Source organism: Anthonomus grandis, chromosome 4 (genome assembly GCF_022605725.1).
Source record: "Anthonomus grandis grandis chromosome 4, icAntGran1.3, whole genome shotgun sequence".
Lineage (NCBI taxonomy): Eukaryota > Metazoa > Arthropoda > Insecta > Coleoptera > Curculionidae > Anthonomus > Anthonomus grandis.
This window is the reverse complement of record NC_065549.1, coordinates 37,433,894-37,453,455: the sequence shown is the minus strand read 5'-3', so window position 1 is coordinate 37,453,455 and position 19,562 is coordinate 37,433,894. Positions and strand designations below refer to the sequence as shown.

Below are 19,562 nucleotides of genomic sequence, written 5' to 3'. Positions count from 1 at the left end.
AGACGAATTAAGAAAAAACTCAAAAATGTAGGGGCATGATTTTAAACTCACTCACGGGATCTACAATTTACGACTGAACTTGATTAAATTGGTCATTGTAATAATATAGTGTGTGTAAGAACTAGTGCGTCCAAGATATATTACTCTCTAGTCTCCACCCACTAATCTTCACCCTCCACCCGACTAAAGTGGGGCTCGGCTTTAGAGTGTTGAGTAAAGCAGGTAATATAAATATACACCCTCCAAAAGGCACTAGTTCCACTTCTGATAAACTAACTTCATTCTCGTCGATGATACTTGGTTAAACGAGGACCTTATAAGAGACCAAGATGAAGATCCCGATAGTCCTAACCTGCATAAAAAACCAAAGAAAGCCAACTTGGGAAGAAGTTGCCAAGTATTCTCCTAATGTCAAGTACTATTGGACACAATATTCGGGAGTTCCACCCGAATATTTCCCGTGCCTAAATTTTAAAAGCTAAAGGAAAGATTTTACTGAGTTAATAGCAACGTCTACCTTGCTATTGACTAAGTAAAATCTGTACAGATCAAAATTAGAGACTGATGTGAAAAATACGTTATATATGCGGCAAGTAGTAGGCCGCAGAGGAAGCAGAAGGCTTTGATACGTCAGTACAACATAGAACGCTTTTTCTTTTAAAAGTTTTCGCCGCTGCCGGTCGTTTTTCGAATCAGAAGCGGGGATTAACTACATTTTGGCCTTTTACGCTTTAGCAAATGGGTTGAGGCGTGCCCTCTACCAAATTAAAAAGCCTCTTCTATTACTGATGTCTTAATAAAAGAGTGGATCTGTCGATTTTGTGTACGTTTGGAGCTATATTCGGGCCAAGGACAAACATTTTAAATCCAGCTTGATCCAGAACATCTGTAGGACGCTTGAATCAAGAAAAGCTGCTGCAGTACTTACACTCGTAGTCAAATGGTATGGTGGAACGAATGAATAAAACCATTACTCGGTTTTTGGCGAAAGTGATCTCTAGCCAGTAATATCAGTGAGGACTATGTCAGTGAGCTGTGTAGAAGAATGGATGATATTCGTAATCAAGTGCGCATTTTCAAGATACCTGCGATCGGATGAAGGACAATGCCAATGCCACGAAGACTCTCGATGAATTCATGGCCCATCATTCTAATGGCCGAAAGAGTCGGTATGGTGTGATCTATGAATTGCAGCAAGACCTATTTACTGCTTCAGCTAAGTATGCTCTGGCACATTGTGTGGCTAAGAATTTACGAAGTTATGGAGGATTAGCTGAGGTTTTCCGTAGAAAGTTTAAAAAGATCGAAGAACTGCGTCGATATAACCTGGGCAAGCACTTAACACACCCGATGGAACGATTGGAAGAAAGATTTCCTACCTGCTTACCAAAGAGGCGTCACACCAGAAGCCACCTTATAAGGACGTTTGGGACGCTTTGTGTTCTCTAAAGAAGAAGTTGCTTGCTGAGGATCTGAGAAGCCTAGCGAATCCCAAACTCGCATGCAGACTCGATAACCTGGACTGGAGAATGATTTGCAGCATGTTAGAAGTGGTCTTCAGGTCTAGAGGCGTGCAAGTTCTGGTATGCTGTTATACTTCCCAACGGCGTTCTCTGAAGAAAACCGTTGATGGTTATTTCCACAAAGAGGAATCTAGTGCCAATATCGACATTCAACATCAACTGGATGACTTTAGGGACGAGCAGTATAACGGTATTGGCATCCGTGTTCTGCCGAGTATATAAGAAGATGCAGCGCTGCTGGGAAGTCAGTTGAAACTTCAGTTGAAGTTCAGTTCGGAATATTGGCGCAATATTTAAATCAGACATAAATAGTAGGAAGTAAATACGGTGTAAATAAATATCTCTAGTAGTCGTAAGTGATTCTATTTAGTAGTGTAAGTATGTAAGTAAATCAGTTGGCTATCTGACAAATCAGTTTTTGTGCACCGAGTATTTTCATTTAACACCTAACGAAGAGTAAAAATGCTGCATTAATAATTTATTTGCAGCACAATATTAGTGAAGGTGTATGTACTGATACATCTGCCTCAATTTATGAGGCAGGGATTATCATATTCGAACCTCGGTGATTAATAGGCATATAAGTTCATTCACAACAGTAGAAAATTAAATACTAAAACTTGAATTCAAATAACATGTGTAGTAGAACACTGAAAATAATTAATTATAGCAAACAATGTTATAATTAATTAGGCGTATAGAGATTTTTATTATTACTTAAGCACGATTAACAAGTTACTGGCTTTTATATAGTTAACCATTATAACCCTCTTCTTACGTTAAGTCGTATAAGTAAAGATTTCACGGTATTTTTTAAGGAATACCAAAATATCCACGCATTAACATGCAACAAACATTAAAAGCGTGAAGCTAAAGAGAGAACGATAATGCTTCATCAATGTTGATTCCCACTTGTGCTTGTGATTAAGAAAGGATAGGCAATATATGCGATCTCTACGTTCAATTTGTATTGAACTGTAGTAGTGGAAATGGATGAAACATCTTGTTCTCTTTTCATTTTGTAACTTGGACTTGTTATTGCAAGTTAATACATTGATTTCCACACCCAAAACCTTTATTGGCCAAGCCGGTGTAGTATTATAATTCTTACTGGGCTTTAAGATATTCGTATTCAAATTGTTTTTCACTTATATCATGATCATATTTTGCCAGCCAGTTCTGTAGCTCGACTTGCGTTCTAGTAGTCTTGGCTCTTAAGTGTTTTTCTTTAAGTAAATGCTCCTTTAATACCATTTCGTACTGTGTTATTGTAGCTCTGACTTGAACTTCCAATAAAGCTTGATTTTCTTGGCTTTTTTCACTCTGCTGCATTAGTTTTATTTCTGAGTCATAACTAAAATATAAAAAAGGTGATTTATATCGTTACTAAAATCTAATGGGATTGTCAGTATTTCTAATATTTCTATAAACTAAAACACTATTAAAATACAACATAGCATTTAATAATTTGGTGTAAATATAATGCTTTATTGTCAAAAAATTTTTACAATTTGTAGACAAAGCCTAAGTAAAAATAAGAAAATTCGGAACATAGAAAAATACAATAAAAAATACACATTGAAAGAAAACAAACACACAAAAGTTTATAGAATTTAACAAAATTGTATGAGGTCAAAATACAAACAAAAAATTAATAAATAAATTAGTAAATAAATAAAAAAACAAAAACCAATATACACTAAAATGTATACAAAGTCAAATGGTAAACAAATCAAGTATAAATAGCAACACATGGGCGTACAATACAATATTTAAAATATTTAAAAAAAGAAAAAAAAGGAAAGTTTTTTATTTAAGTATTTTGATTTGTGTGTGGGAAATTAAATTTAAGAATGAATAAAAAAGTCTTTTACTGCATACAAGGCTCTCTCCAGTAGGTACGATTTTAATGCTTTATGAAATGAGGGAAAGGAAGGTATGAACTTTATTTTTAATGGCAGATGATTGTGCATTTTTTCGCATTATACAAAATCGATTGTTTGACTAGGTCTGAGCGAGGGGTTGGAAGATAAAGATCATGTTCTGCGTTCCTTAGTGAGTTACTGCGAAGTGGCTCTTCTGAAGTAGCTGTAACGTGCTTAGGATTAAACAAATAGTAACGAACAGCTCTTTTTTGAAGCTTAAAAATATGCTCAAATTGAATGATGGTTGTTCAAGTGTGTACTCTAGACACAGTATTAAAAAGAGAAAACATAGCATCATTTGTGCAATTAGTCAAAAGTCCAAACTGATGAGGAGTGAGATTTTATATTTGGACAGAAACGGTAGGAGCCTTTTTTTAACTAATCGTTCAATGATTTTCGACAGCGTGGAGAGAAGTGCAATTGGGCGATAGTTCGAAGCTTCCTGTTTATCTCCTCCTTTATGCAAGGGAATAATTATCGCAGACTTAAGACAGTTCGGAAAAACTACATTTTGGAATGACAGGCTAATAAGAGTAGCAAGATGATTTAAAGTGCATTCCGGCAGGTTTGCAAATATTTTTAGTGTTAGTCCATCAGTTCCCGATGAAGATTTGTTTTTAATGTCTTTAATTGTACTGCTAAGCTCTGCTGGTTAGGCTGTACGGTGAAGTAGAGATGTTGCTAGATGTGGGAGCCTTATTTCTTAAATCATTTACAATAAACCACGTTTGTTTGGCAAGATTACCGGAGTTAACCAACCTCCTAATATGTTAAATGTCCTTGGCACCCTTTATAATCTTATGGTAAACTTTTCTGTAGAGTTTTACTTAATTAAGAGACATAGGCTTATCGTGGGCCAAGGTTTATGTTTTTAATATTTGGCAGGCTTAAGAGGAAAAGATTTAAATGCTAAACCAGAGAAGAGAAGTATCAATATAAAAGAAGAGAATTCGATATCAATATCGCCAGAGAGAATATTCAAGTCAGTTGTTAGACAGAGGTTCTTCAAATTTAGAAAATTTTTGTAAGAAAAAATGCGGCTCAATTTTCGTGAGGGATTTTTGCATGTGTTTGAAGCACAAAGTTTGTTAATACTGTTTCATGGTCTACTATATCAAATGAGTCGAAAATCTACTGGGGAGATTCTTGAGCATTGAGCATTGATTCATGAGATCATAATTCTTATGATAGATAATAGAAAATTCAAATACTTTTTCCGAGAGCAGATTATCAAACTTGGTAACTATTAAAAAATCGTTGTTAGTAGATATTTTTATAGTACCTTCATGAGATAAGTTACTTCTATTAAACGTTGTATAACCCCAAGAAATTTGGATGAATTGCGCAACAACATAGTAAACATTTTCAACCAAATTACACCGCGAATGCTACAAAACACGTTCGGCAACTTATTTCTCCGTCTACATTTGTCTTCCGAGCAAAATGGGGGTCATATTCAGCAGCTAAATTATTAGTTATACATTAAAATTAATTTCTTCAATTGTTTGTTGTTAAAATTGTTGTAAATAGTTGTAATTCAATACATAGAATAAATACTTTTTATAGACATGGCAATAGCGCAAATTATTTAATTTTGATCATGCCAAAGCGATACATAGGCAATTACCAGAAAATGTTCATCAATCACCAAATATGTATTGCAGGAAAATTTTCAAAAAGATGTCATTTACTAAAATTGGCTCTGTAAAAAAAAATTATGAATTTAAGACAATTTATACATTTTCGGAAAGGGGATTTAACAGGCTTTCATGTGAAATTAAAAAGTACAGGGTGTTATATTTAAAATTTTTGACAAATCGGCCTTTGAAAATCATCAATTTTTTTCCTCCTATTTCAGGTAAATTTTGAAACTTGGCAACACTGTCAAAAAAAAAAACTTTAAAAATATTGATGAAGTTCTGTGAAAACCGCACATTGTTTCATTTTCCGTTCTCGACTTATAAGTTGTTAAAATGTGTCAGGTTATAGATGGAAACCCTGTATTTAGTAAATGCAGAAGCTGATAGAAAATTAAAAGCATAGATGTTTGAGAAGAAATAGGACATCCATAAATAAATTTAAAAAAATCAAAAGGAAAACTCTATCATATCTAACGGAGAGTAAGACAAAACTAGTTCTAAACTGAGTTCAAAGATTATTTACTAGATATACACCTTTGTCGTATTTAATTTAATAAAAATATATGTACTTCCTTAGTCTATATTCCTATAGGAAAACAAAAAAAAGAAAGTGAGAAAGTACGGACAGAAGTAAATGAATAAGGTAGCTTTAATAATATCCTAATAACTAGATGCGCATGATTTCAGGATGCGTAATGATGGACAATGAAACATCGGATCGAGCTATGAAGGAAGCTACAAAAACAGCATTTGCTGGACAATTAAAATAGAGCGCAGTCTAGAAATTCACAGTTAATAAAAGAAATACAAAAAATCAAGAATTTTATGATCCATTTTTAGGGTCTGGGAGACTGCGAGATTTATGGAGGCTACTAAGCGATACAGAGTAATGTCATGCTCTAATAATGCCGATAGAAATAAAAAGCTCTTGCGAAATAGGCTACTATATACTAGACTAAGAACGGGATTGTTTTTATATTCCTAATACAGCCTGTAAAAACTTTTCAAGCTTTCGAGACAATAATTAACACGCCTTCCCTCTTTACAACTTGTAGGTGTCGTTGCTTAATTAATATAATTTTATTTCATATATCTTTCCTCCATTTACAGAAAAAATGTTTTATCTTATGTATTCGTTCAAATAAACATCGCTACTTACATCTTTTTTTCAATTCTAGTTCGGACCTCTGCTCGAATGGAAGCAATTTTATTATTATACTTTTCTAAGACTTCAATATTTTTCTGCAGCTCATTTCCAAGGTCATTTCTTTGAGTTTCTAGTTGTGTTTTAAGATCTAAAATTGTAAAAATGCATCAACATTTCTTAATAACTGACTTATAATATTGAAAATTGATTAGTAATATTAAAGCATAAACTCATTTTTACTATATAGTACGCGGTATAAGGAGTATAAGTAGGAGAAATCATAAAAAAAGGTATTATGGAAATTTTATTTAGATTTAATGTGTATACCCTGGAATAATATATATAACATAAAAGATATTGATAGTAAGGTAGCTTTCATAAATGAAAATAATAATCAGCAGGAGAAATTTCAATACTTTTTCTGCTGCTACAGCTTCGGTAAATTGGAATGCACTTGAAACGGCTTCTGACCCACTTACTTTATTTTTTCAAGTTCTGTGTGATAAGATCACGGGTGATAAGATCAGTGCTTTCCTAAAATGAGACTTAAAACTAAGAAATGAAAACCATGGGTTTTATTCCAATTTCAGCTAAAAACCTCCGTTTTTTGACTAAATTGTGTAAATATACCACAAATGAAAATATCCTTGTATATCATCAGAAATACCGTAGTCTGTACAGAAAGATAATTAAAGCAGCAAAATCTAATTATTATAGGGATCGCTTAAATATGTCATCAAATAGGCAAACAGAGTGTTGGTCGATTATTAATGATTTTAGACATTGCCATAGAAAAGTATCTGAACCGGAGTTAAGACCTGGCATTTTAAGCGACTATTATTGTGATATACCTAATATCTTGCTCAATGGCATTCTTAGTAACATTGATTGAATCCCTTACACTATCTTCTACAAGTGTCGGTTGAGCATTCATTTTTCTTTCATCCTGTCGATCTTACTGAAGTAAAAAATTAAATCAAACGCCTAAAGAACCATAAATTATCTGGAGCTAATGGGATATCTTCGAGGTTGTTACTCTTTTTGCCTGATTTAGCCTTAAATGCTTTAGTTTCTGCCATAAACAATTCTTTACATGTTGGCATTTTTCCTTCATGTTTAAAAGAGGCAGTGGCTATCCCTCTTCATAAGGGTGGAAATTTGGATCAGCCTTGTAATTTTCGTCCCATTTCTATTTTGTCTACCCTCTCTAAGATAGTTAAAAAACTTGCAAAAAGCAGAATTTTGTCCTTTTTACATCATAATGCTATTTTGTCTGCAAATCAGTTTGGATTTCAAGCCGGTAAAGGGATTCATGATGCTGTTTTTAGCTTTTTGGAGAGCGTCTATGTGTCCTTAAATTCTGGAGAGTCATCGGCGGCAGTGTTTTGTGATCTATCCAAAGCATTGGACTGTTTGGATCATGGAATACTGTTATCTAAGCTCGATAAATATGGTTTTAGGGGCGTAGCATTGCGATGGCTTGAGTCCTATCTATCAAATCGTACTTAGAAGGTTACAGTGTCTGGGCGTTTGTCTGCTTCTAGATCCCTAAAATGCGGCGTTCCCCAGGGTTCAGTGTTAGGACAACTGTTATTTTTACTGTATGTGGATGACTTGAGTTCAATGAAACTGCAGGGCAAGGTGGTTCAGTTTGCTGATGATACCACCATACTATGGAGCCATAAAAATTCTGATTATATTAAGACTTGTATCCTTGAAGACCTCCAGATTTTATTAGGGTGGTGTGCTTCCAACAGGCTCGTGTTTAATGTAAGAAAGACGTCTATTATGGGCTTTAAGTGCGATGTTCAGGGTCTGATGTTTGACGGAAATTCCCTCTTGTAGAATAAAGAGTGCTGCAAGTTCCTAGGAATTACCATTAATGGTCGCCTTCGGTTTGAAGATGATATTCTACATTTAGCTGGGAAATTATCTTCTGGATGTTTTGCAGTAAGAATGGCAAAACAAGAGCTGGGAGGGGTGGTTGCACGTTCAGTGTACTTTTCACTTATTGAATCTCATATTCGGTATGGCTTGCCTTTTTGGGATTTAACCAATAAGGGGTTACTTAACATTATCTTTGTTATTAAAAAAAAACAGTTAGATACCTGTGTTCTGCTAAGTTAAGAGATTCTTGCAAACCCCTCTTCATTTCTAAAAAAATTTTAACTCTTTTTTCACTCTTTATCTTAGAAACAGCTGCTCTTATTCACAAAATTCCCAAACTACCCTCTGACACTGGCCATTTGACTCGTCGTGTAAATGATGTTCCCCTACCTATTCCTACGTCTTCCCTTACCAAAAACTCATTAATTTACATAAGTAAAAAAATTTACAATCATGTTCCTCTATGTGTTAGACATATATCGGATATTAAGAAATTTAAAAGAGAATTAAAGACGCTTTTATTGGCTAAGGCATATTATAACCTGGATGACTTTTTTAATGATAGGTTTTAACCTTGGACATGTTGGAAAGTTTTTTTTTTCCTTTTTTCTTCTCTAGTTTTGTCAACAAGTTTACCTTTATTTAGTAATTGATTGTTTTATTTAGTTATCTTTAATTCAAGTATATTCAAAAAGTTTTGTCTTCTTGTGTTAAATTTTCTTCATTGTTTTGTCAATTTTTGAAATAGTATTTTTGTTTTGTTTTTTCAGCTTGTAGGATGCTTGTACACAAGATTATTCTTACGTAATATAGCACATTTTCTTTCTTTCCTTCTTTCTAATCTTATTAGATTTACATGTACCATATATTACACGTCGAATTACTAAAAAATATGCTCCATGGTTTAATTGCTGATAGTCTTAGAGCTATTAAAAAAGATAGGGATAGGGCACTCTCAAAGTATTAAGAAAACAAGGCTGACTGGATAAACTATGAAAGTTTTAGAAAAATTTTTACTACATCTATCAGAACAGAGGAGAAAATGTTCTTTTTCCATAAGTTTGATAACTAAAATCCTAAAGATCTTTGGGCCCATATAAAAAAATTTAAATATAAGCTTTAATAGAAACAACAGTATTCTAGAAGACTTAAACTTAAAAGGCAAATGTTAAAACTGTTAATACGCATATTTTAAATTCAGTGCCCACTCTTGTTTTTTTTTTATTATTAAATTTACAGGAATACCCATTTTACAAAATAAATGTACGAAATAGATTATTACATAATAGATAAGTTAACCTAGTGAGTATATATATATCTAAGAACTGAGTTGACACCATTACAGCCATAGTCTGCTCAGGCTATTCTTAAAAACGGACAGTGAACTACTACATGAATCAATGTGATAAGCGTTTAAGACACTCATCAGAGATCTATCGATAGGAAAAAAGCCGGTTATATTCAGTTCTGTGCATGGGAACATGATAAAGGTCAAAATTGCATAGAGTTCTAATTGAAACATTGAGAGCCACTTTAGAAAGAAGGTCTGGAGCATTAATCATGCCATTAACCAGCTTAAAGACAAAACAAAGATCAGCGTTCACACGCCTTTTGACCAATGTATCTAGGTTAAGTCTTACTCTCATGTCCTCACGATGGTACTCGTCAAAGCTAATGCCCATTCTAAATGCAGCACACCGTAAAAATCCATCTTGCACTCTATCAATCATATCTATTGAATTCTGATATAGAGGAGAACACACTACTGAAGCGAATTCAAGATTAGATCTAACCAGTGAGACATAAAGAAGTCTATAGGCTTGCAGAGAGAGATGTGAACTATACCCGTTTACAGCACCCAACACTCTAAGTCCCTTTAAAGTTATTTTAGAGATGTGATGGACAAATCTCAGATGCTCATCGAACCACACGCCCAAATCCTTGACTACATTCACATACTGCAAGGACTTACCAAGGATACTATATGTAGAATTGAATCTCTTCGAACCTCTATGAAATGATATGTAGCAGCACTTGGAAATATTGAGCCTCAATCCGTTCATCACTGACCACTCACACAAAGCATCAAGGTCTTCCTGAAGTTTGGCTATATCATTCACCTGCTTAATCTGCATGTAGAGCTTCAGGTCATCAGCAAACATACTTACAGAACTATGATTGATCACATAAACAATATCATTGACAAATAGATTGAAGAGCAGAGGGGCACAATGAGGTTCCTGAGGAACCCCTGAGACTACATTAGTAGGTGCAGAAGTACAACCATGCACCTTCACACTCTGAGTGCTTCCTATCAGAAAACTCTTTAGCCATTTTAAGAGGGAGTCATGAAAACCAGCACTTTCCAACTTGGCCAGCGAGAGACCAAAGTTCACCCTGTCGAAGGCCTTGGAGAAGTCGGTATAGACCGCTTCAGTCTAAACCCCCCTCTACAAAGCCCCCAACAGATCACACTCGTATTGAACCAAACTGCTGGTTGTGGATTTCCCAGAAGAGAGTCCTGACTGTTTTTCACTAATGATTCCTTTGCATTGCTATGTTAGCTGACCGCAAACCAAACTATCAAATAATTTGGCTAATGAGTTTTGAATACATACTCCACGATAACTGGCAATATTTATCCCCCCTATTGCCACCCTTAAATATCGGCATGATGAAACTGTGCTCTTGCGGAAAATGTTAAAGAATTACAATTTTATAACCAAAATAATTATCTATCAAGATTTATTTTTCATCCAATTAATGATATTCAAGTACTTAAGATTATATCGCTGGTTAAAACTACAGCCACTGGAGTAGACGGTATACATTTTTTGTCTTTGAAATAATGCATTCCATTTATCCTATCCTATATAACACATGTTATTAACTACGCCATTATAGAAGGTGTATTTCCGAACATGTGGAAAAAAGCACTTGTTATTCCACTACCAAAAAATATCATGCAACTGCGTCCTATCAGTATTTTACCTATGCTTTCTAAGATTTTAGAAAAGGCACTATACAATCAATTAAGTGAATATCTTTTCTTAAAAAAAATAATCCCTTTGATTCATTATTCATTCATGATTAACATATTTTTCTGTAATGTCTTTTTTGTTGTAATGTCTTTTTAAGATTTTCTCCACTCTACCAAATGATCGGTCCACAGGAAGAAAGCTATGCCCTCGAACTGGAAAAGTTATTACCACTTCTTTTAAATGATCTGGGGATTTGTTATTAAGCCAATATATTAGCCTATGAATAATATGCGAATTCTTATTCTGCACCCCACATCTATCGCAGAATAGTCTGAGAAGATGTATTCCTTCATAATTTAAGTTTTGAAGATGACTGAACAATGCAGAGCCAATTTGAATAGCTCCTCCCCCCGCCAGATCTTCTATCCAGACATAGAATATCCGATGCCGCAAACTCGTTGGCAAGACATGGGGGCTAAAACCGAAAATGGTATACTGGATCTACCAAACAGTCATTAAGCCCATCATCACATACGCTTCGCTGGTATGGTGGCCGAAGACCGCACAGACCAAATTAAACAAAGTCCAAAGGCTGATATGTCTAGGAATAACCGGGGCAATGTCTACTTGTCCTACCACAGCCTTAGAGACACTGCTAAACATGCCTCCACTTCACATAAGCGTGAAAAAAGAGGCAATTAACAGTGCTCACAGGCTTTTCCAAACCGGCAAATTCAAGCCTGGGGATTTAAGTGGTCACCTGCGCATCCTCGAAGAAATTAAACTGGAAAATGCCAGCAAACCACGTGACCACATAACGGCCATGCTGGACCTAAAAATTCCATGCGAAGTGATCATAGATGATCGCCAATCATGGGAGAACTAAAAGCCGACAATGCATCGCTATGGTACACAGACGGTTCCAAACTAACAGAAGGAGCAGGACTGGGCGTGTCAGGCCCTAACATTAAGATCTCAAAGTCACTGGGCAAATACCCTAACATCTTTCAAGGTGAAGTGCTTGCCATAGACATATGTGCAGAAGAGTGCATCAACCAAGGCCTCCAAAGAAAACACATATTTATACTATCAGACAGCCAAGCTGCTCTAAAGGCCCTGAAAGCTTTTAAATGTGATTCAAAGCTAGTCTGGGAGTGCAAACAAACCCTAAAGCGCCTTACAACAAACAATCAAGTAACACTAATGTGGCTACTTGGCCACCGGGGTATAGAGGGGAACGAAGAAGCCGATCGCCTTGCAAAAAAAGGGGGTCAAACACCATACTATGGTCCAGAACCATACTGTGGTTTAATGAAGACCCACATCACCGAAGACCTAAACAGGTGGGAAAAAGAACAATTGCTGTCGCACTGGAGAAGAGCACCAGGACTAAGACAGGCAAAAAAGTTTATAACCACTTCTAGAAAAAGAGCTGAACAGCTCCTAGACATAAACAGATCAGACATCAGAACAGCAGTCGGACTCCTAACCGGTCATTGCCCAGTGAAATATCACCTAAAGGCAATAGGTATAACAGAGGACGACCAATGTAGATTCTGCAGCAATGCCACAGAAACAGCAGAACACCTGCTCTGTGAATGCCCGACCCAACTCTGCAAGAGACTCAAGTACCTGGAAGGGGTACAACCAACACCTCAAGAAGTGGGACAACTACCTCCCAAAAATATAGCTTTGTACGGCAGAAGTCAAAGACTTTTTGAGACAAACTAAGACAAGTAGAGTTATGCACAAAATATCTCACAGGTAGCAGTGCTGAGCGGCGGATCAGCCGAAACGACTCCCTTCTCAATCTACAATCTAGAATATCCGATCACGAGAAGTCATAGTCGAAACAAAAGGTTAAGCTGTTGTCCGGATTTTCTTTGGAAGTTCATGAAAAGTGCTCTTTTGTGAACGCAATATTCCATAATAAAGTTTTGTCTTGTCTCAATGTCTTTTGTGTGTTTCACTTGCTCTTTTAACCTGGTCACTTGGAACATACATCTGATGCAGGAGATGAAAATCCAACATTAAAAAATATGTTTTTAAACATATCGTAACTTACATGGTCTTCTGGATCACATTGCCTGTTATACGTTTTGTGCAACTTTGCCACAGAAAAACTTACAGAAAGGTATATACAATTTGATTTCTTTCTATTATAGTGACTTTCTTTACCTCGCAAGTTACTAATAAATTTTTGTACTTTTTCTTTCTTTAAAGTAGTTTTCTTAGATACTCTATCAACTCCCCTTTTCTCCCTTAGAACACCTCCTTCCATCAAAACTTTTGTGACGGTGATTAATCTATGTTTAGTTACGCCAAAAACAGTAGAGAAAAATATTTTAGAAACCCTAACCATTTTTTTATTAGACTTTAACATATAAAAACGGTTGTGCTCCTTTCTTTTATTTCTCTATCTTGTCTGCGTAATTTATGTCGCAAAACAGATATATAATTACATAAAAACATATTCTATTGGACTTTTTCTTTATTGTTATAGAACTGTTTTCGGTGTTTTAATATATCCTCCATACTCAGTTTACTGCATTCTTATCATCATGGCGACAAGGACGTGTAAGACCTTACAATTGGGATCACGATCTAAATACCTAAATTACATAAAAATGCTAATTGATTCCTATTGGTTCCTAGTATGCTTTTAAGAAGCATCTAACCTTACTTCTGCTTCTTACGCACTTCTCATTTGCTTTCGCGACATTTTCTTTTTCTACTTCCATGACTTCCTTCCTTAATAAGTCTATTTTCTCATTCATAAAATACAAAATTCAACTTAAAACACTAAAAGAACACTTTTATTTGACTAGTCTGACAGGAGTTAAAAGCGCGTGGGATTATAACTCAACGTCCAAACAACAACGACTAGAATAGATAATGAAAAGTGCAATAGAATACGCACAACTTGTTTATTTGAATATATCCGCTTTTGTAATCAAAATTTGAATATTTCCAGTTTTGCTCCAAATGTTGAAGTTTACTTAACGTTTTAAATGGGATTTATTCGGTTTTGCTTCCAAACAAATAAATGTACATATAGAAATAATAACAAAGAGCCAAAAACCGTCAAAAAACGATTTTCGGTTAAAATTGGATATATTGGTTTTGCACCCAACCTCCTCAGTTAACCTCAGCATAACACACTGCAAACAGCGATATCTCGAAGTTCCCTTTCCGGCCCCAACTGTCGAATAGGTGGCGCTTCGATATTATGAAGGCATTTACTACAATCTTGCACACAGCCATCAAATTTTCCATCCCTATCAATTTTGCAATGAGCCGTTATCCGTGATTGCCGCACCGGCATGGGTTCGTTTGGATATTCAAAAGCAAATCTACCGACAATATCCGCGGCTGAATTACCCGAATAAAACCAATTTATAATTTGTGTTTTTTGCTCAACAGTATAAGTAGACATGTTTTTTTTTTATTAACAAGCAACAGAATTAACCAGTACCTAAGTCACGCTCAGTCAGCGGTCGAAAGTAAGATGATCCCGACTCGACAAAGACAAAATCAAGCCGCCAAACTTGTTTTTATCGCACCAATCAGAGTCGTTCGTGCCCGATAATTATATGGAAGGGCGCAACTACATGTAAATCCTGGGACCGGTCGTCGCTAAGCTATACCGGTATATATCAAGCAGATTTTAACACTGGACAGTATAGTGCCCGTAAGGTATTTACGGATATAACTACTGAGGTTCTACAAATTGAGCAACGGATTCTTGTCGCTTTTGAGACTGGTAAAATTAATTTAGAGGGAAACTCTATTCCGAGATTCTTGATGCTAGCAGCATCCTAAAGATTTTACAGAGGCAAGAAGATTTTAGAAATTTGACGATAGATTTTAAAATTATCCAAAAAAGACAGAAATAAACTATCGGAGGTAACAATGCCCAAAACAAACAATATGAATAAGTTAAAAAGAAGAGCTACACAATGGGAATTTCGCGGTACATCAAAAGAAACTCCGAAAACATGACTCAAATTTTTATGTTTGACCGAGTCCCCTTCATTAAAAAGACAGCAAATTAACTGAGCAATCGATTCCTCATGCGTAGGAGACGAAGATTCACAATAAGCAGATGATAGTTAACCCAATTTGGATAAACTCGATAGACCCCAAAAATTGGTTTCGTAAGAACTTGCATAAATGTGAGTGATTTAAACCAATTGACAATTACTTATTGAAGATGTTTGCAAGGGAAATATTCCTAGCAATGGGAAGAAGATACAAACATTTCTTTATGGAAAACTAAGTTAACCCGTAAAACAAAAGAAATTCCATTTGGTTCACAGATTAACTTAGTTAGTGATTTTTGTACTTGATCCACAATTTCAACAAAAAAAATAGAATATCTGCACACATCATAAGATCTAGCAAAAGAAAATTTTCAGACATGATTGATAATATAGCTTCCGTAAACACTAGTTACTTACATATTAGTTATTTACATACTGATTATGAGAAAAATAAGACAAAGTTCTTAAATTCTTATACTAATCCCTAATTTTTGAGCACAATAGTAAGCATTCCACTTCATTTCTTGTTTGTGTAAATTGTCTGTAAAACTTGTTTTTGTATAAATTATTTACACAGTTCAGAGTTTAACCACGCAGGAAAACTTAAGTTTGGAACCAATGTATACCTTTCCATAGGATATCATCAAATTACTAAATTCAATGATATATAAATACAAAAATCTCATCGATTCTTCTCAAAGAGACCAACATACAAAATAACGAAAACAATAAATAAACAAATAATTATTGTTTATTGTATGTATGTAGTGTGAAGTTTGAATTAGCTCTTAAAGGCCTGATGCTGCTCTATCTAGAGCGAAACAAGTAGCTTATGATTATATGTTGTGAGACCGTGCTTTGTGTTTCCTTTGTTTTCGTCAATGATATATATATATAATTCTTAAATTAAAAAAAATACTTTTCATGTATGTCAACTTTAGACTTTCTACTTATGCTGATTCTAAGATATATAGCTGTAAATATTCATTCCGATGCGTCAATTTTAAAATATATATCATGTTTAACTGTTGCAATACATATAAGTTAAGGTAAGATAAGTCGGTGATATTTTTATTTAAACGTGAGCAATTTGTATTTCTAAAGATAATATAATTTGCTTGACCGTTCTATCCAAAAGTTCAATGTTTTACACAATTGTTCATTTACAAAAAATGCTAAAATAATGTCAATTTTGACAGAAAAACATATACTCAAAAAAATACCAATCGGTTAGGTGATTTGATTATAGCTAAGTTTATTTGGTGATAGTGGAGAGGTATTTTGGTGATATGGAATTAGAACCAGTAAAAAATAAAATTATTGAAAGTATCATTCATAAGAAAACATTGAGTTATTAGTATATATAACAAACATTATTCTGAAACAGTTGAACGATGCTCATACAACCGTCGCACATAAAGATGTCTTCATCGTCTGATGATCTCGATTGACAGTTTGTGTGATATGAAACGCAGCAAAAAGAACACTGTACCCATAACGCACTATTTTTGGCTTTCTCATCCTCTCGGTAGCTAATTCCATAAACATCTCAGTGTTAACTTTCAGGCAAACTTAAAGTTTAATAATCATTATGTTATGATAACAAATACCGCTTATAAAATTTGGTGAGACTCCTAAGAACTCCTTGGTGCGATCCCAACTTAATATGCCTTTGTAATATAGACACCATAAATAGTTAATATAGATCTTATTTTTAGAACGCGTAAAGCGTAATGCTTACCCATACTTAGTGTCTTACGTATTACAGCAAAGACGAAAGATGCAATCAGTTTTGTTTTTATACTTTATTGCAAGTAGCATTAAATACAAAGGTATTTCATTGATTAATTATCTTAAGTTCCTTATTCCTAGCCTCAATTTAAGGATAAATTGCACATGGTATTTTTGGTCAGTGAGGTTGTTTGTTCTTCAATAAACAATATTACGGGAGAAAGCAATCTACTTTTGATTAACAATAATGTTGACCTTGTTGGCATTGACGTTCGGGGGATTAGGTCTTACTTTTCACTTGGTTCTGCCTCAATTGCTGAGTGCGTAGGATAAGTAATTGCTTTTGTTATTTTTTAGCTAGATTTATAAGTTCATTTTTTTTCTTGTGAGTTGCTATCCTTCCTTCATGTAATTATACACTATGTAAAATATGTTTGTTGGAAAAAATTTTTAAAAATAAATAAATTATTCCATTATTCTTATTTTCTATATGGACATTCCAGTTCAAGGTAAAGTCAAAAAATTACACCTAACGAGTTTGTAAATAAACGTTCTGATGAAAACGCCAGAATTCAAAGGAGTTGTTTTATTAGAAATTGTTTTCTCCACATTTATTTCTAGTTGATTAATGGTGGAGACTTGAAACCTGATGGGCTATTTAGGCCCTACACTTTAAAAAAGTGCTTACTAGCTAAAAAAGTGTAGGGCCTAAATCAGGTTTCAAGTCTCTACCATTAATCAACTGGAAATAAATGTGGAGAAATCAATTTCTATTAAAACAACCCCTTTGAATTCTGGCGTTTTCATCAGAACATTTATTTACAAACTCGTTAGGTGTAATTTTTTGTAATACCAGTCATCATAGTCGTCTTTTTTCTTGCTTTTTGGTTTGGAGTCTTCTTTCGATGCACGCTTTTTCGTGTTAGAACCTCTGGAGCTTAGTACTCCTGAAGGTCCTGGTTGTGGCTGTGTTGGTATGTGAGGATCAGTTAACCATTTTGCACAGGAGTTTCTGGTTTTAACCCGCGGGTTTACTTTGCTCGCTGCACTTGCAGACGGTAGTAAAAATAAATTGTCAGTGCTGGAATTTTCCAAAGGAGGATCAGAAGGAAGTATATCGTCAAGTCTAGCGACTGATTGATTTTCTCGAAGAGTCTCAGTTAGTTTTGATAGGGCTATAGCTTCGGGTGAGATAGCATCTTTATTCAAAGGACAGATTCCACTTTTTCGAAAGGCGTGTTCAATATTAGTAAGGGTAAGACTTTTAATCATTGCTATAGAAAATATTTCGTTGAAGTTATAACGGCTAGGTTTTTCACCGTTTTCTTTGTTCATTTAATCGTTTAAGCAGTTAGTCCAAGCGGATTTTTAAGGGACCATAAACGCTCACATAAAGTGGCTGGAGCAGATGGCTTGTGTGTGCTGGAAAGATGAAGAGATAAATATTATTTTGCTTTGCTAATTCTAAAACAGCCAATGACAAATGTGAAGCATGAGAGTCCATCAAGAGAATTATGGGCCTTTCTTTTAGTATGGAATTATTAAAAAACTGATACCATTCCAAAAACATATCAGAGTTTATCCAGCCTTTCGGTGACAGTTTTACTAATGAGTTAGGTATGGCTTCACGGGCTAAATCAGGGTTCCAACGCACACCTTTAAAAATGACTAGGAGTGGTATAAAGGTGCCATTGTCACAAATGCAGCCGAGAACTGTAGTTGTTTCTCCCCTGTCTGCGTAACTCCTTTTGTAAACATTGTGGCGTTAACTTTACAGTGTTACTATTTTGCCAAGAAATTGCAGACGGTAGCTCAGAATTATTGGAGGCTTGGGATTGTTCGAAGGTTCACTTATGACTGGCTATTAAAGAATATAAACTTGATTATAACTATTAAATAAGAGGGCGCCACTTAGTTTTTTCTTTTTATAAATGTAATAAAACTAAGAAAAAAGATTTGGTATATAGGTTTCAATTAACAATTAAATGACCCTGGATAAAGTAGATTTAAAGAGGCAAAAAAAATATCTTAATAATACAACCAAATTATATTTATATCAAAGATATGTATACACCTTATTTTCTAATCTGTTAAATGTTAATAATTTATTATGATTTAAAATATGAATAAATAAAATAAGTTTGTCAAAAGTAACATTTAAATTATGATTAAGTTACTAGGTAGATTTCAGCACTTGAAAAATAAATTGCAATTATTAAAGTTTTTAGTATATATTTGTATTACGCAGGGGAAAGTTCATGAACCTTTTTACCTAAGGCATATCAGCCTTAACCGAGTTATATCGATTTAATAACCAAAAAAGGTACTGAAAAATACTGAACAAAAAATAACTAAAATTATAAATAGGAAATTGACGTATTAAATTATGATATTGATTAAATACTTGTAGCAATAAATTATAAGATCAATCGACTTACCTGAAGGAAGATTGATATTAATTTTCCGAGCTTGTCCGTAGATATAATTACAACAATGTAGTATCCGTGAATCATGTTTCTCGGCACGACGTTCAGAGCAAAAAATGTTTATTTTGCATTATTGTTGGCCTGCCTTATCGCTGGGAATTCCTTCCGTTGGCGTTGGTTGGTGGACAAAATTGCTTCTGGGTGCTTGGAAGTGGTGGGAGGGTTTGTAATTATATCTACGGACAAGCTCGAAAAATTA

The 19,562-nt window shown here is 34.6% G+C and overlaps 1 protein-coding gene across 2 annotated transcripts in view; it reads right to left on the bottom strand.

Moving 5' to 3' along the window:
• The window catches only part of LOC126735171 (dynein regulatory complex protein 10-like), a 73,108-nt gene that overhangs the window by 3,486 nt on the left and 50,060 nt on the right, over nt 1–19,562 (bottom strand). The window contains exons 4-5 of one of the 2 annotated variants that reach the window (XM_050439118.1): nt 6,248–6,383; nt 2,635–2,877 (exon numbers count right to left, since the gene is read on the bottom strand). In XM_050439118.1, the coding sequence (XP_050295075.1) occupies nt 2,635–2,877; nt 6,248–6,383 (379 nt within the window). The remainder of the gene's footprint in view (nt 1–2,634; nt 2,878–6,247; nt 6,384–19,562) is intronic. The other variant, XM_050439119.1, reaches the window with a different exon arrangement.